Source organism: Canis lupus, chromosome 3 (assembly GCF_048164855.1).
Source record: "Canis lupus baileyi chromosome 3, mCanLup2.hap1, whole genome shotgun sequence".
Taxonomy (NCBI): Eukaryota; Metazoa; Chordata; class Mammalia; order Carnivora; family Canidae; genus Canis; species Canis lupus.
This window is the reverse complement of record NC_132840.1, coordinates 54348720-54376394: the sequence shown is the minus strand read 5'-3', so window position 1 is coordinate 54376394 and position 27675 is coordinate 54348720. Positions and strand designations below refer to the sequence as shown.

Genomic DNA, 27675 nt, shown 5'->3' with positions numbered 1-27675 from the left:
TGATCCTGGAGTTCTGGGATGGAGTCCCACATTAGGCTCCCTGCATGGAGCCTGCTTCTCCCTCTGCCTGTGTCTCTGCCTCTCTCTCTCTCTTTCTCTCTCTCTCTCTGTCTCTTATGAATAAATAAATAAATAAAATCTTTAAAACAAACAAACGAAAAAAAACAGTGCCTAGCACAGAGTAGATGCTCAATAACTACTTGTGAAGTGGATCAGTCAATGGACCCTGTCTAGAGAGGCAGCCTTAGGGAATGTCTTCCTTAATAATTTGTAATGATCTAGAGAGAGTTAATAAATTCAAGTCCAGCAAAAGATACTTGTATGTGTATATGGGGAGTAGTAGGGGTGGGAAAGGGGATGCTGGGTGGTGATGGAGATACAAAATATTGAATGCTTGGCAAAGCCATATGTAGTATAAAAAATAGCTAGGTGAGAACTATACTTGAGAGTAAATAATTTGCAAATGAAAAAATGAGTTTGCTTTAATTTATAAGTTTACTAGAGTTTTTATTTATTCAGCATTAAGAGAAAAATAAACAAGTGGCCTAGAATAGCACATTCTGTGCATTTCTTCAGCCCCTTGGCAGCATCAGGCAGATTTGTTCACTCCGCACTGATTTTCGTGTGAACCTCTCGGCTCTTCACCCGCAACTTGTTGACCTGGGACTCGGCAATGTCAGCCCGCTCCTCGGCCTCCTCCAGCTCGTGCTGGAGCTTGCGGAATTTAGCAAGATTAGTGTTGGATTGTTCCTCCTAAGAAGTAAGATAAAATTGTGAGAATTAGAGTTTGTGATTACTGTACTTGTCACCAAACAGAATTCCCTCCTCAACTCAGATATATCCTTCTTATGGTCTGCTTGCCATGCCTGACTTCAAATCTGGACAGAATTTGTAACTTCAATTACATATTTTTTTCATTCTAAAGAATGAAGGAAGAAATACTTCTGAAGTGGAAAGATAACGTTAGTGTGTAAAACCCATGTGTATATGAAATCTGTTTGTGATACATGGACTGGGTCAAAAGGAGGAAGAGAGCCATATGCCCTGAGAGAGTTTAATAAGTAAATGCAAGGTCAAATTTTAACTTTGGGACAACCTCACTTAACCAGTTTTGCCATATATGTTGATAACTCTGGTAAATGGAGAAAGGGGAAAAGTTGGTCTGGGAAGAAGCATGCAGCTGTTGGTTTTACTTATTACCATTTGAGCCTCTCCTCTCCTTTTCCCTCTCTTAACTTCCTGTCTGTGTAGGCAGTGGGGATAAGAAGCTCTCTTAACTTCCTGTCTGCTTTCTACCTACCACATTGTGTTTAGAAGAATGGGGAACACTCAGGAAAAGGGAAGCTGGAGAATCTTCTAGCATGTTCTTATTTGCCACAGGACGTGTGGAGAGAGGAGCCCCTGCTGACACTGGTAGTGTGTGAATGAGTCAGTTGGGGTAAAGATTTATGTTTGACTCTTGAGAATACTTGATTTTGTGCATTTCTAGAAGGAGAAGAGTATTTATTATGGATTAGAGTTGGGATGGTATATTCTTTGCAGCTATCAAGTAAGGTGGGTTATTTAGAGCTTCGTTTTTTCCCCCCAGTACTCACAAATTGCTTAATAAAAATACCTCCTCTTGAAGTCTTATTCTATAATCAGGATTTGGGCGTAAATTCATATTTATAATATGAGTGGTATATTTTATTTTGCTTTTTTTCTCATTGACACATTCTCTTAATACTTTCTTTCTTTCTTTCTCTCTCTCTCTCTCTCTTTCTTTCTTTCTTTCTTTTTCTTTTTTCTTAATACACTTTCTACCCCAAAAGAAGCTTTCTTCTTCTCTGAAGGGCTTAAAGATACTCACAGCCTCCTCAGCTTGTCTCTTGTATGATTTCACCTTCGCCTGTAATTTATCTACCAAGTCCTGCAGCCTGAGGACATTCTTGCGGTCTTCCTCAGTCTGGGGGTTTGAAAAACAATCTGCATTCAGTACAATGAAATGAGCCTCCTACAGGTAGTAAAATAAATCACTTTGGTATGATGGCAGGTGGGCCTGGGGTAAACTTGGTCAATGCTGAGACTTCCTCCATAGTATTAATAGTAGCTATTTTTGCTGAACATCACCATATGTGGGTGCTGTGTTAGGGACTTCTACACATGTTCTGTAATATCACCTCCCTACTCCCTACATGTTGTTACTCTGTTTTATAGGGAATGAAACTAAGGTTTAGGGTATTAAGTAATTTACCCAAGTTCAAAAATTAAGAGAGGCCAAATTAGAACTAATATTCAGTTTATCTGACTTTAAAACCTATGTCCTTTTCTCTGGTATTGCTGTTTTCAAAGGCCTCCATGCTTTTCCTAGCTTAGGAAAGGGTCTCTGATAAACAGTTCTATCATTTGCCCTCGTATTTATATATCAAGTTCACGTGGATCTGACTGTGAGTGCCACATAGTTACCAGATTGTCAGTTTCCCTTTGGGCAGGAAGTCTGGATATTCTAAAAAGCTATTCCCCTTACCTGGTAGGTGAGTTCTTTTACTCTTCTCTCGTGTTTCCGCAAACCTTTAACAGCCTCAGCATTACGTTTCTGCTCACTTTCAACCTCTCCTTCAAGCTCATGTACCTACAACCAAGAAAGATACGTATGCAGCCCATCTTGGGGGCTATTTTTTTTTTAATTTTTTTTTTTTTTTTTTTTTATGATAGTCCCACAGAGAGAGAGAGAGAGGCAGAGAGACATAGGCAGAGGGAGAAGCAGGCTCCATGCACCGGGAGCCCGACGTGGGACTCGATCCCTGGTCTCCAGGATCGCGCCCTGGGCCAAAGGCAGGCGCTAAACCGCTGCGCCACCCAGGGTTCCCCCATCTTGGGGGCTATTAATTAGTCAGGACCTGCTGAAGATACTGAGTGGATGTCCTCAGCCTCAGGACGAAGATGGGCATCAATATGTAGGGAAAGAGAGAGAGAGACATAGGGGGAGTCCCCTTAGCCCCTTCCCAGATTCCGAAGGATTGAGAGATTGAGAGACCCACCCTGGCCTCCAGTTTCTGGATCTGCTTCTTCCCACCCTTCAGGGCCAGCTGCTCAGCCTCGTCGAGACGATGCTGCAGGTCCTTCACTGTCTGCTCCATGTTCTTCTTCATCCGCTCCAGGTGGGCACTGGTGTCCTGCTCCTTCTTCAGCTCCTTGGCCATCATGGCCGCCTGATTAGTAAATACACCAGGACAATAAGGAAATCTAGTAATGGCAGGTAACACACGTGTATCAGTAAAACAAGTGCTTATCTTGCTCACATCTGTGATGGCCTTCTTGGCCTTCTCTTCTGCATTACGTGATTCTTGAATGACTTCCTCCACTTCACTCTGGAGTTGTGAAACATCATTTTCCAATTTTTTCTTGGTGTTGATCAGGCTGGTATTCTGTTAAAAATAGTCCATGGGAATTTCAAAGACTTGCTATTTGCCAATGTGGGCTTTTATAGATGTCTTACTTGTTGGCTTGTGCAGGGGACCTAATGGCAAGTTTACTATTCAGCTTTAAATATTTGTTCAGTGCAAAATATTAATCATTTGAAAAGTTGGAACATGCCTCTCCCTACCCCGGTCCCCTTGTCTGTCTAATTTTTGCATAAGGACTTGGGAGTTTTAAGAATGCCTATATTAATTACTCTTTCAATTATATTTCAGTCAGACCTTACTAATATTCTATTCTTAAAAGGTTGGAAATAATAGAAAACAATGAATTCTTTTTGTGAGTGCCTGGCATTGGGAGTTTTTTAGTTAGAAAGGATCTATTCTCTGTTAACTTTTATAGTTTGCCCCCTGGGGGAATACTGAATTAGTTTTATGAAAACATTTTATTTAAATTCTAACCCAGTGGTTCTCAGAGGGAATCAACACTGCTGTAATAGGTATTTGGAAATATTTGTAGGTAGATATTTTTGCTTGTGAAAATGACTACCCGGTGCTACTGCATTTAATGTCCAGGCACATCAACAGTGTCCTGCAGGACACAAGGACAGTAAGCACAATACTAAACGCAGAAGGACTCCTGATGAGAAACACTACATGGCACATTTTTGGATTTTGGAGTTAACAGATCATGTTTATTCAAGTTTATTCTACATCATGGTTTTCAAAATAATCTAAAGAGTCAAACCCAGTTTTAAATAAAATGTTCTCCTTTTTCTTGGTAGAAAATCTGAGGAACACATAACCAAAATATCGCCTACAATCCTATCATTCCAGGATAACTGCAGTTAGTATTTTAGAGCATATCCCCCATCCTTTTTTAAAATATACACATTTTGTATTAAAATGGAGTATTTCCCCGCTATTTTCCAGTATAATTATACACATAATTATTAAATGGAGTATTTCCCTGTTAGGTAATGGATCCATCACTTAACCGTACACCAACATTTGTTTGATGCGAAGGTCTTACCTGGGTGTGGAGGAGCTGGACGCGCTCACTGGCATCTAGGAGCTCCTGCTCTGCAGTTTTCCTGCTCCTCTCTGTCTGCTCCAGAGTGGCCCTCAGCTCCTCGATCTCAGCCTGCAGCAGGTTGGCTCTGCGCTCCACCATGGCCAACTGCTCCTTCAGGTCCTCCTGGCCTCGGAGAGCATCATCCAGGTGGAGCTGAGTGTCCTGTCAAGTTAACAAAAAAAAAAAAAAAAAAAGCCATAGACACTCTGAAGAGGATGTGAACATCCGTGGAGGTGAACTGGAAGAAGGTACTGGTGCCAGGAGCAGGAAATGACTGGCCTGTCATTTGAATTAGTGTGAAAATGGTGATGTCACTGGCTTAGGTGAGCAAGGATGATCAGGAGACAGATTGTCATTCTATTTATGCCATTAACTGGTTATTTTTTTCATGTGTGAGTAACCAGTGGCTGTCATTTATAGACTGTTTTCCATATGCTCCCCCCAGTACTTGACATCTGTTATCTCATTTGGTTCTCACAGGAACCCTATGAGGTGAGTAGTTTCATTCTTATTTTGTAGAAGCAGCAGCAGAGGTTCTGAGAGGTTAACTCATTTGCCTAAAATCAGGCAGCCAGTAAGTAACACAACTAAGGCTCCACTTCAGGCTTATTGGTACCAAAGTCTTGTACTTTCTTTCATATCAAAGCTTATCTTGGGGCTTTTGTTTTTTATATAGCATTTCTGTAAAAATATATTCTGTGCACATTTAATTTAGCTGTTTCCATACTGGGAGCTGGATAATTTGTTAAAAGAAAAAACTAGATTGTTTAGCACAAAGATACTTTGCTGAATGGAGAACAGATCACTTGCCTGACTTAGCTATTTATGTGGACCTGTTTACCTTCAGGATGCCTTGGGTGTTCCTGTAGTTCCTCAAACTCTCTGCAGCCAAGCGGTTGGCATGATTAAGCTGGATTTCCATCTCATTGAGGTCTCCCTCCATCTTCTTCTTGACTCTCAGAGCATCATTCCTGCTCCTGATCTCAGCATCGAGGGTGCTCTGCATCGACTCCATGACCCTGATGTGGTTTCTCTTCAGCTGGTCAATTTCTTCATCCTTCTCTGCAATTTTCCTGTCGACTTCAGACTTGACTTGGTTCAGCTCTAGCTGGATGCGCAGAATCTTTCCCTCTTCATGTTCAAGAGATGCCTTAACAAAACAGTGATATGTTAATGATGGAAAATAACTTGAATATTTGGAGTATATTCCCTTGTGAGCTGAACTCTTACATCAATTTGTCGGATTTTATAAATTTCAATACAACAGTTCCAGGAACTGCTAGGTAAATTCATTTTTTTGTTTGTGTATTCAGTCATAGATCATACAGGGCAGTTCTGTAATAAAGGTGCTTTATAGAGTATGAAGTGCTATATAAATATTATTTATGTGAGTACTAACAAAACTTACAGTTAAACTCGTACTAAACATGAACTCTTAATCTGTTTTTTACATTAAAATGTGTAGGAATTCTCAGTTTTAAAACATTTTTCTGATTATAAAATGTATGTTCACTGTAGGACATAGAGCAATATATAAAAACAAAGAAAAACCTCCTATTGTGCCCCCCACCCAATGATAATCATTTTAATGTGGTACATTGTTTCTAGTCTTTTTTCCTACTTATATATATTTTTGGGTGATGAAATTATAGTGTATATTCAAATGTGTCTTCACTTTAAAAATTAATATCTACCATAAATATTTCTCTATATTAATTATATTTAACGGTTGTATACAATTGCATCATAATGAATGTTCCCTAGTTTGCTTCATCTTGTTCTTGGATTAGACATCTTTGTGCTTAACGATTTACCTCTATTGAAGGTAATTTTCTTGAGAGAGATTCTTACGGAAGTGGTGGGTCATAGTATTACTTTTTAAGGCTTTTGATAACTATTGCCAAATTGTCCTTCATAAAGCTATACGAGTTCATATTTCCACCAGCTCTATAATAATGGGTCCATTGCTCACTTTGAGTATTTTCACCTATGTCTTTGAATTTTCCTCACAACCTGGTAATACGTACTTCTGCTTCCTCTAAGGCAGCCTGAATGTCACATTTCTCTTGTTCCACTTGCTTCTTTATTTTCTCCAATTCATGGATTTGCTTCCCTCCCTCAGCAATCTGCTCAGTGAGGTCAGAAATCTCCTCTGTGGGTGAACAGACAAGAGAGTAGTAGTCAGACTGAGGTAACAGGGAACCTAACTGCCAGCTCTTGCCAGGGCCGTTGGAAGTTCAAGAGCACTCACGCTGCAAGTTCTTGTTCTCTCTCTTTAGGGTTTCCACTTGATCTAGGGATTCCTCATAGGCATTCTTGACCTTGAACAGCTCAGTGCTGAGAGTGCGAGCCTCCTTCTGGGAGGCCTCCAGTTCAGCCTGAGTTTCCTCATACTTCTGTTTCCACTCCGCCAGAACCTGAAAAGCAGCAGATTGTCAGCTGCTGCAAGGAGAAAGGGAAACCACATAAAACATTGATGAAGTTTATTAAGTAGGCCTGGGCACCTTGTCAAAGTTCCTCTGCTTTTTGTCAAGAGCGGCGCAGGCAGCGTTAGATCTCTCCACATCCAGCATGAGGTCCTCCACCTCATTTTGGAGCCGCTGCTTTGTCTTCTCCAGGGAAGCACATTTGGCATTCACAGCTTCTACGTGCTCCTCAGCTTCCTGCAGACGCTGGGCCAGCTTCTTCCTGAAACGTTAGCCAGGCAGTTATGGAGAGTGGTTTAGAACAGGGACAAGAGATAACACCCTAGGCCCCTTTGACAGTCCTGCTTCTACAATGGCAGGTAACATATCGTTACCCAAACTGCGGCATCCAGAACTGCTTTCTTGATTGGTCCTGTATGAAAAGGTCCAAAGTAGTGAGCACCTGGATTCAGTTCTTTGAGGCTGCTGTTAGTGCTCCATTGTATGTGTCTTACTACATAAGTAATTCGGGGTTTTCAGGACTTCTGATTGAGTATGGTTGCAGAAAATGATTATCCAGGACAATTTTGCTGATTGGTGTAAATGTCTTCTCTCATTCCAGAAAGGATATGAGGCTAACTAGGTATTTTATTGGGCAAAAATGTACTGAGACTATTTATTTGCTTTCTTAGACTTTCTATTTCATTTATGTACTTTTTCCCTAGAGAAAACCAGGGAAAGTTTCTTTAGAAACTTTGTGACAAAAAGCAGGTGAAGCATGGTGATTCCTTCTGAGTCACCTATATTCTTCATTGCCCCATCATGTGCCAATTCTGCATCTTCAAGGTATAGGAAAGCCTTTAGCCCTGAAGCCCAAGAAGATCTACTTGAAGGTCCTCTTTGATCTATACTTGATCTATCAGACTAAGCTTTATTTTATTTAGACCAGCCCTGGACATTATGTACAGTTTAGTGGCCTCCAGCATGAGGTTGGAGAGCTGTGTCTTCCTATTGTAGGACTGAAGAAGGTGGTCTCTGGAGTCAGAATATCTGGTTCTAATCCTAGCCATACTGTGTATTAATCATGTGCCCTTGGGTTGGTTGGTTAACCTCTCAAATCCTGTTCCCTTGTTTGAACATAGGGATAAAACATGATGCTATGAAAACTAAATGAGCTAATGGGTATATATAATACTTGACACATAGTGTCCTCTCAGTAAATTTAGCGTGTGCTGTTGCTGTTGCTGTTGTTACCATCAACAACATCATCATCATAGTGTTCAGGAGAGCTGCTGAGTTGTGCAGCTAGGAAACCATGTTCTTTTCCTCCCTCAGCGTTTGCAGCACGTACTTGGCCTCCTCCAACTCCTCGGTGCGCTGGATGGCGTCCGTCTCATATTTGGTCCTCCACTGGGCCACCTCGCTGTTGGCCTTGGACAGCGCCCTCTGCAGCTCGGCCTTGCCCTCCTGCTCCTCCTCATACTGTTCCCGCAGCAGGTCACAGTCATGGCGGGAGGACTGCAGGGCGTGGGCCAGGGCGTTCTTGGCCTGCAGGAGGACTAGTTTCGTGACTTAAATTCATTTATTTAGTGATACATAATTTACATACCCGGAGTAGAATCTGAATGGACATGTTTAGATTTGCTCAGCCAAGATGATCTTTGGTAAAACTCACTTTAGTTTCTTCCTCCAGCTGACGTTTCAGCTCCTCAATCTGCTGCGTAGATGCTTGTTTGCTTCTTGAAAGCTGAGAGACTAAAGCATCTTTTTCATCTAATTGTCGGGAATATTCACCTAAGAATAATAGAAGTAAATGAATTGGTTAACAGCATAAAAATAAGCTTAAGCTTTCATACCTGTGTATACCTATACATTTATTTATATATCAAATATATACTTTATCTGCTTGTAGATAGGAGTTTAGAACTGATTAGTACTGGCAGTAAAAAGCACAGATAGCACAGGAGTGTAGCAAGTAAACTATCCTGCCAATTCTTGCTTTGTATTCTTTTTGACCTGCTCAGCAGATTCTAACAATTCGTTTATTCCTCTGTAAAATGGGAGAGAGTATTGCTGTTTCTTCAGAACCCCTGGAATCACTTTTATCTAGCATGCAGTTTCAGAGTCCAGGGAAAAGTCCCCACCTGCTTCTGTCTGCAGACGCGCTCTCTGAGCTGTCAGGTCGTTGATCAGCCGTTGCTGCTCCTCTTCCTTGGTCTTAAGTTCACTCACCTGATCTTCTAGAGTGCGACACATCTTTTCAAGGTTCCCCTACAGGACATGTAGCAGTGAAAGATGAGACATTGAATGCAGTAAAAAACAAACAAAAACATTAAAACTTGATTCTTCAGGTATATTTAGAGTGAATAAACTCAGGTGTGAGTGGAAAGTTATGGCACCAACTTGATGGGACAGGCTAGGATTCAAGCATCGTGAGTCTGGAATATCCCTGAAGTGACCATTGTTAGAGCCCATTCATTTTTTTCCCGTGATATTGACACTTGATTAAAGGGGATTTTGAAATAGTCTTAATAGGTCATAAGCAAGCACTAACAAAACTGACATAGAATGGAATATATTAGAATAGGAAATACTAGATTAGTGCTATAAACTGCTAGCAAACAATGTTTAGTGACAGAACAATGAATGTTCTATCAGGTTATTAATTACCATCATTTAGAGATGGTATTGGGTACCTTGGCTTTGGAAATGGTCTCTGCATTACTGGCAAGGTCATCGATCTCCATCTTCATCTCACTCTTCTCCTTCTCCAGCTTCTGCTTGACCCTCTGCAGGTTGTCTATCTGCTCCCCAAGCTCAGCCACGCTGTCTGCATGCTTCTTTCTCAGTGTAGCCGCTGTGGCTTCGTGCTGCAGGGTGGCCTCCTCCAGGTCCCTGCGCATCTTCTGGAACTCGGCCTCCCGCTTCTTGTTCATCTCAATCTGGGCAGATGTGGCCCCGCCAGCTTCTTCCAGGCGCTCACTGATCTCCTCCAGTTCCCGGGAGAGGTCAGAGCGCTGCTTCTCTGCTTTGGCCCTGGAGGCGCGCTCTGCCTCGATTTCCTCCTCCAGCTCCTCGATGCGGGCCTGGGAGTGACACATGCACAGTAACATAAACTCATCTCAAGCTCAGGGCTTTTGGCATACAGAGAAAAAATGAAGGGGAGGTGGTTCACCTGCAGCTCTTTGATCTTCTTCTGTAGTTGAATTTCTATTGCTTGCTCATCTTCAATTTTGCTTAGCAGATTGCTGATTTCAAATTCTTTCCTTTAGACAGAAGAACAAGACATATTAGTACTCCTGAATTGAAAGATGGTATCACATGGAATTTTTTTCTGGAGTGCCTACTTTTTGAGTTTCTCATCAAGTTGCTGCTTGTCATTTTCGGCATCCATTGTGGATTCTTGGGCCAATTTTAGGTCTCCCTCTAGTTTCCTCTTTGCCCTTTCTAGATCCATTCGAAGTTTCCTTTCTTGCTCTAGAGACCCTTCAAGCTAATGAGAAAGGAAAACGTATTAAATACTGAAAGTGTATTTTAAAAAAAATCCTTCCAGTGTATAATCAGAAACACACTTACATCATCCACTTGCTGCTCTAGCTTGGTTTTAGCTTTGGTCAGGGTGTTGACCTTGTCCTCTTCTGCCTGCAGGTCATCCAGGGTCTGCTGGTGGGCCTCTTGGAGGGCCTTCTTCTCCTTGGTCAGCTTTGCGATGGTTTCATCCAGGCCTGCCATCTCTTCTGTGAGGTTTTTTACCTTGAAAAATTAAAGAAATGATACCTGCTCTAAAGCAGCTTAGTAGGGGGGCAGAATCTCTCTGTGGTGGAACAGAATATGTTTCATACCTTGTTCTCTGTGGCATGCTTCTCCTTTTCGACCTTGGCCAGGGTCAGCTCAAGGTCGTCAATATCTTTCTTGAGCTCTGAACACTCATCTTCCAGTTTCCTCTTCTTGGCTGTCAGCTCAGCATTGATCTCCTCCTCATCCTCTGCTCTCTCAGTCACCTCCTTGATCTTGGCCTCCAGCTGGATTTTGTTTTTAATCAGTTGTTCACACCTTTCCTCTGCATCAGCCAAGGCGTCAGCTTCCTGTGGAGAGATTCATTAAGGTCTTTAGAGAACTTGTTACAATTTTGAACTTCTTCTTTGCACAATATAGTAGTGTTTGCTGAATGCTGGTAACTTCTTCAGTATGAATATAAATTAAACTTAATTGAACATTATTACATGGCCTGGAGAAATGGAGCTAATTAAAAGCGAGACTATAGATTTAGAAACAAATTAATGTGAAAAATGATTGGTTTGAAGCAGTTTACTACAAAGTAGTGTCTAGAGGAGTGATAGGCCACGGGAAGCCTGAGTTCTTGTCTCAGTATTTCCTCCATATGGATGAACATAGGCAAATGACTTTATTCCTTTATTCTCAATTTTCTCATGTAGTTGAGGAGGTAGGAATAAACGATTGCTAGGAACATTTCAGCTGCAATATTCAAAGATTTTGATTTAGATTGGTTGGATTTGGTTTTGATCATTCCCTGTTCACCTCAAGCAACTAGTTGTTAGACTGAATTTTAAAAAGGAAAAGAAAAAGAACTTAAATAATTTTATGCCTGTGAATACATTTCCATGCACATTTGTTATATGCTTGCAACCTTCCTGATAGTCCATAGCAGTGCTGTAACTGTCCACAGTTTTCATTTCCATCTTAAGGATCACCTGTTAGTCTCAACATGAATTTTAGAATATGCAAGAACATATAATTTTAAGGCATTACATAGCTCCATAGAGTTTTTATGAGTGACTGAAAAACTCAAATAAAAATCAGCTCAGCCTTATTAGAGTACTCTGGCCTGGGGAATTTCTTTAACTTCTCACTCAGTGTTTTGCTCATAGCTTATGTGTTTTAAATGCTTAAACGGATGATAATAGGGAACTTCCCATGGTTCCTTTGCTTTTATTTTTAATAGTGATGCATTCGTAAATGTTCTCTCCCTGACCGATGGTAAGAACTATGAAGAGGCTGTTGGTCATGTGTTTTAGGGAAAATACAGCCTTCATGTAAGTGAAAGTATCAGAAGGGAAAGTTGATAGCTTAAAATTTTGGGGAAAACTATTCTTTTCACAGGTTTCTTTATGACACTGGTGGGCTTCTGGACCATAGAAATGGGCAATTATGCTTGGCCAGAACACTGGTCCAAACTATCCCCTATCCTGATTACAGCTCCTTCCTGAGCCAAGTAAACAGAAGCCTTAAGAACTGGGAAGAATCACAGAGGGAACTTGGCTCTACCTCACACCCTGGTTGCTTAGTTCATGTAACTGCAAACAGATTTACTGAGCTAAATCTCAGGGGTTAGGCATGGAGAGAAATAAGAATAAGGGGCACCTGCACCCCAGTGTTTATAGCAACAGTGTCCACAATAGCCAAACTATGGAAAGAGCCCAGATGTCCTTCAATGGATAAATGGATAAAGAAGATTGTGTGTGTGTGTGTGTGTGTGTATACACTCAATGGAATATTACTTAGCCATCAGATAGGATGAATCTTGTCATTTACATCGATGTGGATAGATAGAACTGGAAGGTATTATGCTGAGTGAAATATGTCAATCAGAGAAAGACATTTATTATATGGTTTCACTCATGTGGAATATAAAAAACAGTGCAGAGGATCATGGGGGAAGGGAGAGAAAAATAAAACAGGACAAAATCAGAAAGGGAAACAAACCAGAGACTCTTAATCATAGGAAACAAAGGGTTGCTGGAGGGGAGGTTGGTGGGGGGGATGGGTAAATTGGGTGACAGGCGTTAAGGAGAGCATGTGATGTAATGAGCATTGTCAAATCCAAGTTGCTGTGCATGGCTGTCAGGGCTCTCTGTATTCCCCAGCTCATCTGCCATTCCCAACCACAAAGCCTTTTCCAGCCAGGCTAAACAATTTGCTTATCACAAATAATTCACAACTGATAAATTATTGGACACTACCTCTGAAACTAATGATGTACTATATGTTAGCTAATTGAATTTAAAAAATAATGGCTTTTCTTTAATTTCAAAACAATCTCATAGACTTGTGTTCGGAGACTAAGACAATCCTTGTAAGGCTGAGATGAAGTAGTCGAGGCAAATGGGTGCGATATCTGACTGAGATCTGGGGCATGGCATTTAAATTCTTCCTCATGGTTGCTAGATTTGTGATACTGTTGAATATGTTCTTCAGTCCTCCCTTTTCCATTTGTAATTTGGAAATCTTTGTGTGTATCTTTCTCATAGGACTACTGAAAGATGAGTGAAATCCTTAAAAAAGTAACTTGAGATTTTCTTTTTTAAGACAAGGCTATTTGTAAATCCAAAGTGCATATGCCTTCCAGAAATGCTTCAGTAACATGCAACATTCAGAATACTCACAGATTGAACCTGGAGCTGCAGGTCATTTTTCTCTTTTAAGAGAGTGACCATTTTTTCCTCCAGTTCCTTCCTTTTCGCCTCTGACTTGGCAAGCTCATCTTTGGTTTTCTGAAACTCTTCCTTCATGGTGGCCATCTCCTTCTCGGTCTCTGCGCTCTTGAGAAGGGGTTTGATCTTGAAGAAGAGCCTCATCCAGGGCCAGTGCTTGACGTTCATGAAGGCACGTATATTGTACTGGATGCAGAAAAGGGCTTCTCTGAAATGACGTAAAAATATCAGTGTAGATCCATCCATTAGGGGCAGTGTTATTGTCACTTTTTATTTTACATGCAGGTTCCCCTTGTGATGATCCCAGGTGTAAATGATCAATCAGATTTTGTATATGCTAAATGCAGGCTTTATATAGACACAGACACACTCAAACTAGTGCTCAGTGTAATCGTGTTTCTGATGTGTACTGCTCATGTTGAATAATTGTGTTCTCACGACCCTGGCACACTAGCAAAGGAGCAGACTTGAGAGCAGGAATACTTTGCACATATGAACAACACATACCAATTTAAGATCATTTGAGCTATTATAATACTAGTGATTTGGGAGTGGATGTGGCAGTTGTGAATTGGTTGTGCCGCTGGGCCATTGGCCTATGGAGTGAGCTGTGAGTTGACACTGGGTGCTTTCAAAGTTGCCTCATCTGAGGAACTTAGGATTTAGCACGTCTTTCTTGAAGCCTTTCCTCTTATTTTGATTATCACTGAAGTCTCCACTCAAAAACTTTTGTTAGCTTCTTCAGATAATACACTGGCTTTTCTCAGATTCTTTCAAATGTCTCATTCTTATATGCTTAATTAGATTGTTAGTATCCGCAAGCAATTTAACATGCATTGAGCATGCAGATTTGTTTCATTTAAATACAAGTTTTAAATAGTAATAAAATATACCCCTTCTGTAAACTGTAGCACTAGACTAGCAAGGTTTGACTATCTTGTAGCAATCTGTAATGCCCTTTCAAGCTTATTAAAATGTAAATTCTATTTCTGTATAGGTCCAAATTACAAGAACCATGACTCTGAGAATGCAAATACCATGACACAAACCATAATGTAGACACATGGGAAGGACTTGGGAACACTTATAATGCAAATCCAAATAAGCACAGAGAAGCAAAATGAATGCAAAATATGTGTGTTTGGTGTTGGGGGCAGGGAATGCAGTAGTGCTGGGTAGATACAGCTGAATGAGGCTCATTGGAAAAAGGAGAAGTGCAAGTTCTGAATTGGTAAATAGGTAAATTAGAATGAGGAGAAAGGCTGGGGCAAACATGGAAACAGGAGATAAGCAAATTGTTTAGCCTAGCTGGAAAAGGCTGTATGATTGGGAATGACAGATGAGCTGGGGAATACAGAGACCCCAGACAGCCGCGCACAGCAACTTGGATTTGACATAAGAGGCTGAGTGGGGGAGGGGTATGGGGGTGGGTGGGTAGGGGTCCTCAGACTGAGATATAGCATGATGAAAATCGTGCTTATTGCAAATTATTCAGGTAGCTCTATGCGAGGTGCTTGGACCAGGAGAAATTGAAGGGAGTCCAAGTGTGAGGGTTTAAGCAAAGGCAGATATATTGTAGGAGTGAGTTCTGAACTGCACAAGAAGCATTTATTAGCCACAAAATGAGAGTTAATAAATGAGAAAGGCTGAGTGATAGTCCCAAAGGACTCTCTTTACTAAGCAGATGATCTGCATGGTTGTTACCTCCTTTGCAACATCTTCTGATATTCTACCCTCATTAGGAATCCCCTGCAGACAGCTTGGGTTCTTGTTATAATTTGGGACAACTTTTCATCTCTCATTTCTTCTAGAAGACCCAGAAGGCCAGCTTTGAAGAAAACCTGGAGAAAAGGAGAATCATTAGTCTTCTTCGTGGTACAGGAGATACAGAAATAGCAGAAGGGTATGGATCAGGTAGGAATAAATGGCAGCTATACCTTGGTATGTCCAAATTTATACTGGGTGTGATCAATATCAATAGAGGCAAGAAGTTTCTCAGAAGCCTTCTTGCTGTCGATGAACTGTCCTTCTGGGATAGCACTTGCATTTAAAACTTTGTATCTGTTCAGTCAAACAAAGAAAAGAATGATTAGGGAAGTATGATTATATGGGGAAACCAAATGACCCAAAAAGGAAGTATCAACAAAGATGTGAGAAAAAAAGTAAAAGTAGAAAATCCAGCTGTCCTATAAGTTCAAATAGTAAAACAATGTGATTTTTCTGTAGTCTAATGCACACCTTCTTCCTGTTTGTAAGAAATACCATCTCTTCCAAACTGTTATCCTGTCCTGTTGCCACAAGACTTTATCATCTGACTTCTTAATTTTACAATTTACTAAGCAGGGGGCATGAAATACAATGAACAAAAGACAACAATTAAGATGATAAAGTGTTCACAGCATTCAGTGAAATACAGCAAAGAGTGACTGGCCTTTGTTTAAAATCCCCATAAAGGATCCTGCTTGGGAACCCCTTCCTGCAGATGCGGATCCCTTCCAGCACACCGTTACACCGCAGCTGATGCAGGACAAGTTCATGCTCCATGGCCCCTAAGAGGAAGAATACACATCCCTTATTTCATGGTCTAAAGCAAACATCCTGGTGCTTGTTTGGGTATCAGAAGTGTCTTACCTGGTGTTTTGGTTTCATTGGGGATGATGCACCGTACAAAGTGGGGGTGAGTGCTCCTCAGATTGGTCATCAGTTTATTTAAATTTTCCTAGAAAACCGGACAGAAGGGACTTGATGAGAAAGTTTTATCTTGGATTGCTTTTTTTAAATTATTTGGTGTGAACCTAGGCACTCGCTTAACTGTTAGGGATAAGCCTGTGAGGCTTCAGTTGGTCTGTATTTTTAAGGTCTCCAGAATTCTAGCCTGACAAATAACCACAAGGCCAAAGTGCTGAGAAGAAATGTAGCTCTCCAGGGTATTCATTTATAACACCTAGGATCTAATCTATAAACAAACTGCGAATCCCTTATCCTTGATGCACAGGAATTGTTTTCGACTGGGAATCAGACAAAAGACTGTGGTCTCATTCTGCCACTATGGAGCTGCTTGACTCTGTAAAATTCTCTTCGTCTCTCTGGGCTTTAATTCGAAAAGAGTTGAGATTACCTCTAAAACCTCTTCCATCTATCTCAGTGCTAGTAATTTTCACAGTAGTTTACATTGGGAACCTAGGTTAGTGCTTGTCCTGCCTTTGCCATTCCTTCCTCAAGTTTATTATTATCCCTGGGACCTGTCTTCTTGTTTTATACTGTTTTTGTTTTGCTTTGTTTTGTTTTTAAGAATCTAAAATCATGAGACCGTATAATCTTGTGTAGGTGGATATTGGGTGCCTGAGAATGATTCACAGCCTGAAGCATCTTGGGAGGGGTGTTATTCCAGAAAGAGTAATTGTTTATGACTGATTATGATGTTTTATTCAACTATAGAAAACTCACATGTAAATATTTCTTAATATTTTGTAGGTATACTCTTTGAGAGAAGACAAAGTTGCTTTGTTTTCTTTCATATCTCAGTTAACTATTAAGAGAGAGAATAAGTACTGTGAGCTTCTAATCTTGAAGATGTGTGCAAGGATAAGTTGATGAAGCAAGAGTCTACGTGGTGAGATGATGCAGATTGGTAGTGAGAAAGGAAAAGAACAGGCCAGTTTACCTGTTTCAGTGATGGGTTATAGCCTTTAGTTTTAAAAGGAATGAGACTTAGCTATACAGATTCTGACAAAGCAGCCCTGAGTCCAGACATTTCACATACTTCCCTTTGGAAGAGTCTGTTTTTAAGCTACCTAACAAAATCACATTCGTAGTAAAATTATTTGTTATTTTAATTTTAAGAGATATTTTCTAGATTAATCATCCACATAAATTACCACCTTGATGTTAGATGATTTTCAGTCATTACAAAAAATTAAATCCACCTCAGAGGACCAAAATGTGATGGAAGGATGTGCTAAATAGTGTGTCTCTGGTTCACTGTCAAAGAGGAACTCAGGATCATTCTCCAAGGGCAGCATTAGTGGAATAAAGAGAACAGCTTTCCTTAGGGACAACTTTGAAGTTCAGCTATGCTTCTTTGAAAATTAGCCTGATTACCATAGTAAGAAAGCTTCTGAGGATATTTTGTCATTCCTGAACACATCAGTGATCATAATGAGGAATAATGGGTAGAGCATCTGACCCTGTAAGAGAAGCATTGCATTGGCTCTACAATAAGAGTGAATATTTGAACATTTCATTCCCTCTTAATTTATTCTAAACCCTATAATTATGACAATTTATAGAAACTGAATAGAGTTTTTGGGTGAAATTTGTACTTTACCCTGAAAAGGGCTGATACAGTCTGGAACGAAGAACCCTTCTTCTTAGCACCTTTCTTTGCGCCACTGTCTGAGGTAGAAAGAAAAACCCATCAATTAGAGTAGAATCCTAGAGGCTGTGATGTTATATGAACATTTTGTGGGAATGGGCTTGATTTAGATTAAGAGCACAGAGAGTACCTGCTTCAGCACTAGCGTAAGTGGAAAAGAGACTGGCCAGAGTCTTCATTGCAGACTTCTGGTACAGCCCGACCACCGTGTCATTTAGGGGGTCCTTGTTCTTGTCAAGCCAGCCACCAATGTTGTAGTCCACGGTGCCTGCATAGTGGATCAGCGAGAAGTGTGCCTCAGCCTTGCCTTTGACCACTTTGGGCTTCTGGAAGTTGGCAGACTTGCCCAGGTGCTGGTCATAGAGCTTGTTCTTGAAGGAGGTGTCTGTGGCCTTGGGGAACATGCACTCCTCTTCCAGGATGGAAAAGATGCCCAGTGGCTGGATTCAGAAACGTGGACATTAGTGTCAACCTATCTTTCTGAAAAGATGCAGATGTGGTGGCTGTATCTGACTGAATTACTAGAACTGCCAAGTAAAATATGTATATAAAATAAACTAGGGTCATAGCTCACAAAAAAAACCCTTTTATCATCACTGGAGTGACTTTTCCACCATTCCTTGTCCTATTCAATCCATAGCAACATTTTCAGTTAAAAGAATAGCAGAGTACAAACTCCAAATGTCAGCACAGCATGTGTGGGCAGTTTGTTAAAATGTTCTATATTTTCACGCATTTTGCCTATTTAATGAATTAATCTATTGTCACTGTTTTATTTTGTTTTGAAGAGGATTTACGGGCTTAACCTGATGTTTATATGTGGTAATTTTATAATAAAAATAATCTTAACCTTATTTTTAAAACATTTTCTGTATTTAATCTCCTTAAAGGTGGATTATGGAAAAGCATAAGCAATTAGACTTCTTGACTTCCAAAAAGATTATCTTTCATATAGGTCCTAGCTGGATTATATGTGTACTAATTTTTATATAGAAAAAAAGACTTGTTTATGTTGTTGACGTCTTGGATCTTAATGGAGATAGATTCAAAACTAGTGAGGTAGTTCTGGTGGAGCAAATCATCTCAAGTTTTAAAATCAGGTTTGAATTGCTGTTAGAACAAAACATTAGGACAGAATGAAATTAAAAGCTCTGCTTCTTCTTATGTAGAAGAGGAAGTTCTAAACAGTAATTCTGTTTGTTCTGATACCCCTCCAGGGTGACAGTGATACTTTCTAGAATTGCTTCAGACACTTGGGAAAGTTATCCTTGCAATTTGCCTTTCTTTAGAAGTCAAATGGATGTCAAATGAGCCTGTGCAGCTCAGTCAGTTATGTGTCTGACTCCTGATTTCAGCTCAGGTCTTGATCTCAGGATCATGAGTACAAGCCCCACATTGGGCTCCACACTGGGCATGGAGCCTACTTAAAACACAACACAACAAAACAAAAGAAATCAAAGAGTCAAACAGACCTTCTCAATAAGCTCAATGCAGGCAGCTAGGTCCATCCCGAAGTCGATGAAGGTCCACTCAATACCCTCCTTCTTATACTCCTCCTGCTCCAGCACGAACATGTGGTGGTTGAAAAATTGTTGCAGTTTCTCATTGGTGAAGTTGATGCACAGCTGCTCCAGGCTGTTGAACTGCATAAAATGAAATCTTCAACGTTAAATGGATTTTTTAGCAGTAAAATTGATTACTGAAAAATTCTGTTATTGAAAAAAATGGAATACAGTAATGAAATAAAATTTAAACTAATTATTGTTCTTTTAGAAGTACCAAGGGAAAAAAATGATCATTTTTGACAACAGCGTTTATCATGAATTCTGGGCATTATTTAAAGGCACTGGTGGCAGTTATACAGCAACACTTCTGGTAGAATCTACCTCCTTCCCAGCTCTAGACTGCATAAGCAATAACATATATTAAAAGTACAATCATAGTCCCATGAGTTATAGTTTAAATTTAAGGGTGAAAGTATTTTATTGGAAAGCTTCACTTTTTTTACCATCCCATTCTTCCAATTCAGGATAAAGTTCACATTTTCACTTTTGGCTGTCTCCTTATAAGGAAAGCTTATCCTAAGACCTTTTAGTTGATGTGAAAATGGAATAATAGGCAAATTTTTCTCCTCTTCATATCAGACATTTGGCAAATTCCCTTTGCCAGGTCTGTGAAAGTAGAGACCAGATGTGGTGTAGTAATTGATGATCTGAAAGAGTCTTTGTAATAACTTACACCCACATTTTACACATGATGCAGGCTGATGGCCTGGAGGTGAAATAGTAGGTGTCAGATGGACCTGGAACAGGAGAGACTATGACCTTTCTGTGTGCTTCTCCTCCATGGGAGATGCCCTAAGCATCTGGGTTCCTGTCCTGGCTTTGCCTTAAATGGCTGTGCCTTAAATGGCTCTTTAGCAAGTTTTGATTTTCCTGCATCTCTGTTTCTCCACATGTAATTAGTAGTAGTATTAGTTACCCTTGAGTGAGTTGTTTCAAGGATTAGATGAGGTAACATTTCAAAGTGCATAGTGTAGTGCCAGAAATACACTGACACTTCCACAAATGCCCGTTATGGTTATCATTACATTTCTGTTATTGCCTAGGTATTTGGGAGGTAACTCCTGTTCTGGGTGCAGTGTTGGAGGAAGCAATGTGGATTTGTACATGTATAGGAATACCTGTATATCAGAATCCACTCTGTTTTTTTCTCTCTTTTTATTAACATGAAGACAACTCACATCAAAGATCTCAAAGCCAGCGATGTCCAGGACCCCGATGAAGTACTGCCTGGGCTGCTTGGTGTCCAGCTGCTGGTTGATGCGGGTGACCATCCACAGGAACATCTTCTCATAGACGGCCTTGGCCAGAGCGCCCACCGCATTGTACACCTTCATGGACAGAGTGGTGATTGTTGACGTACCAAAGACATGCTGAGAAGGCCTAGGATGTGTGTCATTCATTGAGGTCGTGCACTCACCTGCTGCACAGTCTGGCCTTTGGTGACATACTCGTTGCCGACCTTGACCCTGGGGTAGCAGAGGGCTTTGAGCAGGTCAGCAGAGTTCAGGTTCTGGAGGTAGGCTGCCTTGTCAGCGACTGCAGAGACACAATTTAAGAAATGTTTAATGGTGGAAATCCCTTTTAACCTAATTTTCTATTTTTCTCCAATCCATTTTCTTTATTATTTAAATAAGTTTTAAGTAATTCTATAGAAAGTCAGATGAGGTTCCCTGTGCATTAGAGCACGTACTTGCTAATAAATTGTCACTTATGCTGGCCTTTGGAGACTTATTGCTAGTAGTTTATGAGAAATTCATCAACAATTAACATATGTCCAGTGTTTATGATGACACTTTATGTAAGACAAAAGCCACAGTGCCTGCTCTTAAGGCAGACACATTAGGTGTGGTTGGAAGGAAAAGATAAATCTTAATATTTGCTGTTATAGAGAGATAAAGGTCTGAATATTTAGATCCTTATTTCAGTTTTGCTCCTCTCAATTTAGATACTAAATTTCAATGTGGATACTAAATATTACTGTGTTCCCCCTACAGAGTCTCTTTCTGAAATTCTGCTAAGGACTGTAATATAAATGTCAGGAACCACAGTAACTGTTGAAAAGTTTAGAGGAGGGAGAGAATATGTCAAGCTGGGGTGGTTGGGAAAGGCTTCAAGGAGCAGATAACTTTAGCTTCCTTGGTAGGTCCTATATGTTCCACATATGGAATACATGATTTTTCTTTCTCAGTTCTTATTTTGTCTGACTGCCTAGAGTGCCTACGGGTTCATATGTAGACAACGCACACATGCGCACAGATGTCTAGGGACATCCTTCACCCTCAGCTCTGTGTTGGGCAGATCCTGTATCTCCAGCCACTAGTTTACTGAGCTACTGTGGAAATAGCTAATATGCCAAGTAGTCTTTCGTACTTAGCCACCATTGCCATGGCAGAGCAGGAGTGCTATGCCATCTCTCTCTCTCTCTCTCATCTGGCCCTAGTTGTGCTTTTTTAGATATATTTTTATAAGTGCCTATTAGGTCATTTTAACTTATTTGGGTTGTTTAAAAATGATGGAGGTTTGGAGACACGAGGGAGAAAAAGGAGTGAGGAAAATGTGCAGTGTGTAAATATGTATATGCCCTTCAGAAGTTCAGCTATAATGGAGATGTGAGTTTAGTATAGGCTTCTCTCTCTCTTTTTTTTTTTCCTGCTGTATTCTCCAGAAGGAGATTCATCTGGTAACCTTCGGTGCCATCTGGCTCAGCCTGCTCCTCCCGCTGCTTCTGCTTGAACTTCATGTTCCCATAATGCATCACGGCCCCCGTGAGCTTGTAGATGGAGACTTTCTCTTCAGGAGTGAAGCCCAGGATGTCAATAGCACTCTGCCAGGAGACATGACAGGACAAAGGTTTAGGGCAGAAGAGATTAATTTATTTTAAAGAATTTATACTGTATCCTATACTGACTGTGTCCACCTACAGTGGGCTGTTCCCACACATAACGAATTTTTTTTTTACAGTGTGTGTATGTGTATGTGTATGTGACTTACATCTGTAGCCATCAGCTCCTCTTGGTCATCAATGCTGGGGACTGTGATCTCCCCTTGGCTGACGAAGGCATAGTCATATGGATTGGTGGTGATCAGGAGCATTTCTGAGTGCATATAATTCAAGGTATACATTTTATATTAGAAGTTGTTAACAAAAATATTAATGTTCATCTGTGAATTTAAGTTCTTTCTTACCAATCAGATCTGGCTTCTTATTGGAAGTGATCTGATAAAAAATATGGTAGCTTCTTTCTGCCTTCAGCTGGAAAGTAACTCTAGACTTTTCTAGAAGATCTGAAAATAGAAATAGGTATTAAATTAGGGGAAAAAATGCTGCTGAAAATAAATACATATATATTTTTGGGTGGGTGGGGAGATTGGGGAGGTTACAGAGGCTAAGGAAGATGGGGAGAGAATCTTAAGCAAGTTCCACACCCAGTGTGGAGCCTGATGCTGGTCTCAATCTCACAACCCTGAGGTCATGATCTGAGCTGAAATCAAGAGTCAGATGCTGAACTGACTGAGCCACCTAGGTGTCCTAATGTTGCTGAAATATTAAGTGAACCTCAGTGTTTTTGCTAAAACTGTGAGCATTACGTTAGACTCCGATGAGATTTCTCCCTAATGATTGGTCATCTTGGTGCTGCATACTGGAATTCCAAATACTTACAGCAACTACCCAAGTTCCTCACCACCTGAGAGCAGAGACTGAAGCCCGTCTGATCTAGTAAAAGTAAACTTTTAATAAGGGGGTCCTGTGACCCTGTATTATAATCGATCTGTAATATCTTCTCCTTCCTCATGTTATCTGAGACTTCATGGTGAGTGGCTATTTAGAAACACCTAACAAAGCTCAAATGAAGAGCAAATCACAGAGATGTATTGTAAACCTATAGGTAACTCATAGGAACCCAGAAGTAACCCTAGCGTGTCTCTTGGAAAAAAATATCAAAGTTACTTCTGTGGCAGGAATCTCAGGAATGTATTCCAGAACCATCAATCTGCGGAGGTCGACAGAGCATTTCGATAAGTCTGGCATTACCTTATGGGCAATACTGGCAGCAGGCTCAGAGCATACCAGGTGTTCCTGAATAGCTCTGCAAATGAAATAATTTTTCTCTCTGTTTTGATTTTCAGTGGACCTGTTACTTACATGTTTCAATATCTGCAGAAGCCAGTTTCCCTGTGGTACCAAAGTGGATTCTAATGAATTTACCCTTGAAAAGAGAAATATTATTAAGTATTAAAAAGTTGAAGCACACAGAAAGATGCAATTGAAATAATTCAGACACGCTATCTCTGGCATGTAAGGGCTGAGAAGATCCTTCTGTGACCAGGAGACTTACAAAGCGAGAGGAGTTGTCATTCCTCACAGTCTTGGCATTGCCAAAGGCCTCCAGTAGGGGGTTGGCACTGATGATCTGATCTTCAAGGGTCCCCTGCAAAGGCAAGAGCAGTCCTTACCTCTGGGGCTCCAGACTTTCTGAGAGCCTGAGAGTCTTGAGTCTGACCCCAAACTCACCTGCATCTTGCCAGAAGTAGCTTCTTCCTTCTTCTTCTCTCCAGTGACCGCAATTGTTGCAAAGTACTGGATGACACGCTTGGTGTTCACGGTCTTCCCGGCACCAGATTCTCCTCTGTCAGAGAAGAGAAGAGATCAAAACGACTGCAGCTCACATTGTCCATATCTATGACAATCACCACAAATCAGATAAGGGAATAATCACGTACGTGATCAGGATGGACTGGTTCTCACGATCTGTGGAAGAGAAATCAAGACCCCCAGTCAAAAAAAGAAAGAACATTCAATATAAAGATTATTGAATCCATTTAGATCAAACACAGCTGTTCTTCTGACATTCTGAAGACGTCACCTATGATTTTGGTTTGGTGGTTAGTCCCCAAGGAGCGCTTGGCTCTTGGAGCAAAATTTGTGAAAATGAGAGGCAAGCTATCATCTGTTTCCTTTTGTATCTTATTCAAGACTTTGTGATGAGAAATTTCAAACAGGTATCACAGAGAGACAATTACAGAGAGCCCCCCGTGTCCCCATCCTACAGTTTCAACAATTGTTATCACTTGGCCAATTTTATATCCTCTATACTCCTTCCTGTCCCGTTCTCCCTGGATTTTTTTAAATATTTTTTTATTTATTTAGTCATGAGAAACAGAGAGAGAGAGATAAAGAGAGAAAGGCAGAGACACAGGCAGAGGGAGAAGCAGGCTCCATGCAGGGAGCCCAATGTGGAACTGGATCCCAGGTCTCCAGGATCAGGCCCTGGGCTGAAGGCAGTGCTAAACCGCTGAGCCTCCCGGGCTGCCCTCTCCCTGGATTATTTTAAAGAAAATCCCAAGCATTTTATAATTTCATTTATCAATACTTCAGTAAGAATGATAGAATTTTGAAGTCATGAGGAATCTTAGAAATTACTGAGGCCAAACTCTTTCAATTAACAAACAGATAAAGAAGCTAGGACCCAGAGAGGAATCAGTGACTTTTTGAATAATAATTATATAGCTTGTTAAGGTCAAATATATTCAGGTCTTCTGATTTCTACTTTCTATATTTTTCTGCTACCTAGCCTCCTGCCAGGTCTTGATAGGACTAATATGACTGCTGGTAACACTAAATAGGGAAGGGATCTGGAATTGTGAATGTGTTCAGTTAGTCTTCTGTTCCTTTTAACTTGATGTACATTTCTAAATGATAAAAACAGACGTTGTCACTAGTTATATGACTGATAACATTGGATTTATGCCAATTTTCTGATATGTTAGATCTCCAATTCTATTTGAATAAATTCTCATATCTAAAAATACTGGAGAAATAGATACAAATCTGGATGTTATTTTGATGTAGGTGTAGACTTTAGAGAACTTCAGAGTTCTCTTCAGAGCAGTGGACACAGATTTTAGAAGACACTCAAATTGATTTTTTTTTCTAGTAGCAGAAAAACTATGAGATCATATCACATCTCATGGGAGCACCAGTAAGAGAACAATGTTTTAGTCTCTTTTGGCAATGCCAAAATAACATTAACCAGGTCAAATGCTGCAGTTTTGTGTGGTTTTATGTAGAAGTCATGTTTGGGAGCCCTAAGTAACTGTGAATTTGGCGCAGCCCCAAAGCTTGGGGATGGGAAACCTTGGTAGGGGCAGCGGTATACATAACAGGGTAAGTGCAGCTGCTGAGTCTTAAACCCTCCGAAATGAGCCAGCCTTTGGATCATTTCTGGAAGGTAGCTAGCTTCTGCTAACAACCAAAGAACAGTTTACTAGCATGAAATCCTCATAGAATTGCTGGCCAATTTGTAATGGAAGATTCCTATTTTATTCCTTTCTCTTCTCCCTTCTTCAACAGATGATTTAAAAACAAGGGCAGCAGAACAAGCAAATGAAAACTAAAAAAGAACAAAACCCTTTCAGTTTCCAAAACTCTATGGAACAACAGGAAACTCTGGAGTTTAAAATATCTCCAAAGGCACTACATTTGGTGTGTGAAGATAAAAGGTTTTAATGCCATATTTGGGCCTATAATGCGTATCAAAGCTGTTTATGCTTTGATAAGACAGGAATAAAAGAGTTTGATATAATTTCAAAAATATTTTCAGAGGAAGAGGTATTTTTATTTTCTTCCATTCTAGTAGGAAGAAACTTCAGAATCATCAGGAGGAAAGTGGTAGCTCTTTATTTACACGGGTTATACCCTAAAGGCTGTCAGTTTGTTTAAAGATAAGAATTCACAAAGCTTTCTAGCTGTAGCTGGTAACTGTGTTCCTTGATCGCTGTGGATGTGCTTATTTTAAAATCATTGATTGGAACTTTTCTCCTGTTGAAATCAGAAATTACAACCTGTGGGAAAGCAGCAGATGTGTTTACAGAGGTCTATTAATTGTTTCCGCCTGGGTTCTGCTTACTAACTGGGTTAGCTTGGGCAGGTAGGTCAATGAACTCAGCCAGCTTCCCTTTACTCTCTCTAACATGGGGATGACTGCTGTGAAGAATATATGATACTGTAGTTCTTGGAAGTTCCTTGAAAACAGTGAAGCCCCATGCGGCTACAATGTATTATTATAATCAGAGCCCAGACAGTCTGTTTGTTTGTTAAGGATTCTGTTTCCACATTTCTGTGAATAGTTGTGTCACTCACTCACCGGTCAGCATGAACTGATAGGCATTGTCAGAGATGGAGAAGATGTGGGGCGGGGCCTCTTGGCGCTTCTTGCCTCGGTAGGCGGCCACCACCTCGGGGTTGTACACTGGCAGCCACTTGTAGGGGTTGACGGTGACGCAGAAGAGGCCCGAGTAGGTCTGAGAAAACCAGAGAGTGCAACATGTGGATCTTGTCTTTACTCAGAGAGAGAGACAGAATAAGGACATCCTGAAAGGCACTCACATAGATCATCCAGGCTGCATAACGCTCTTTGAGGTTGTACAGCACTCCAGGCTCGTGCAGGTGTGTCATCATGGCCATGTCCTCGATCTTGTCATATTTCGGAGGGTTCATGGGGAAGACTTGGTCCTCTCTGACAGTCAGAGTCTGGCAAGTAAAGCAAGAGACCACTTCATATAAATGGTGGGACGTGGGGTTGGTTTGTCTATTTGCTTTGTTTATAAGACTATCATTACAGACACTTTCCATTATATTATTCAGTATTCTTTAAACAAAGGCATGAAATTATATTTGTTTCAGAGTCTGATGCTAAGAAAATACGTCTCCTATGACAAACTAGAATACTACGTTTTTTAAAAGATTTTTATTTCTTCCCACGTCCCCCTGTCGCAGGTTTATCAGTTTATATTTTTTTATTCTTATTTTAATAGGCTGAATTTTTAATTTTTCCTGGCTGTTCATTACGGGAAATTACTAATACATTATTTAGCTAAGAAATTAACAATAGTTTCCTGACCAGAGAAGCTGGCTTCTATTTCCCCCAAGTTTGGGGGTTTAGAGTGGGAAGTGGGAGTGAGGGATATGGTGGCAGCTAACTCTAGTGTGTTGAAGTCCTGTGAGCTTCTGGGAAGGGGGGACCTGAGGTTACCACTGGGAACCTCCTTTGCTGTGCAAACTGGGTGTCCGTAATGGACCAGAAGGGTGTCTATAGTGGCAGGAGACCTAGAGCTTCCCAGCAAGTAGAGCTTCACCTCCAAGTGAGGAGACCCAGAAAGACAGCCGGGAGCGTTTCCTCTCTTTGTTTACTTACTGCTCCACCTTCTGTCTTCACAGTTACTTTCCCTCCTTCCTTGCTCTGTATGGTGCTCTTCACGTAGGAGGCTTTGGGCTCCGCGACAAAGACGGATGTTTTAGCATCGAAGGGCTTATTTTGGGCCTCGATCCGCTCCTTTTCGGATTTTCGGAGGAAGGGAGCGGCTTCGCCAAAAACCGCCATCTCAGCGTCTGAACTCGCGCTCAT

At 40.7% G+C, this 27675-nt stretch overlaps 1 protein-coding gene and 1 long non-coding RNA gene across 2 annotated transcripts in view; one reads left to right on the top strand and one right to left on the bottom strand.

Moving 5' to 3' along the window:
* Nucleotides 1–22579, top strand: part of LOC140630626 (uncharacterized) — a 30698-nt gene extending 8119 nt beyond the window's left edge. Inside the window, exons 2-4 of the long non-coding RNA XR_012028389.1 lie at nucleotides 15142–15244; nucleotides 20440–20762; nucleotides 22232–22579. This is a non-coding gene — a long non-coding RNA (uncharacterized lncRNA). The remainder of the gene's footprint in view (nucleotides 1–15141; nucleotides 15245–20439; nucleotides 20763–22231) is intronic.
* Nucleotides 488–27675, bottom strand: LOC140630624 (myosin-8). Its single transcript, XM_072821129.1, has 38 exons — nucleotides 27466–27675; nucleotides 26658–26801; nucleotides 26416–26572; nucleotides 23993–24020; nucleotides 23784–23898; nucleotides 23608–23700; nucleotides 23415–23478; nucleotides 22457–22555; nucleotides 22262–22365; nucleotides 21956–22094; nucleotides 20688–20806; nucleotides 20449–20640; nucleotides 19178–19348; nucleotides 17836–18145; nucleotides 17658–17725; nucleotides 15962–16049; nucleotides 15762–15879; nucleotides 15268–15391; nucleotides 15035–15171; nucleotides 13283–13538; nucleotides 10721–10963; nucleotides 10455–10631; nucleotides 10226–10371; nucleotides 10054–10144; nucleotides 9575–9964; nucleotides 9023–9149; nucleotides 8554–8672; nucleotides 8230–8426; nucleotides 6978–7161; nucleotides 6725–6890; nucleotides 6501–6625; nucleotides 5315–5623; nucleotides 4432–4635; nucleotides 3282–3407; nucleotides 3021–3191; nucleotides 2507–2611; nucleotides 1850–1945; nucleotides 488–753 (listed from the first exon to the last, which is right to left on the bottom strand). The coding sequence occupies exons 1-38, from the start codon at nucleotides 27673–27675 to the stop codon at nucleotides 604–606; spliced, it is 5862 nt and encodes a 1953-aa protein (XP_072677230.1). The 3' UTR covers nucleotides 488–603.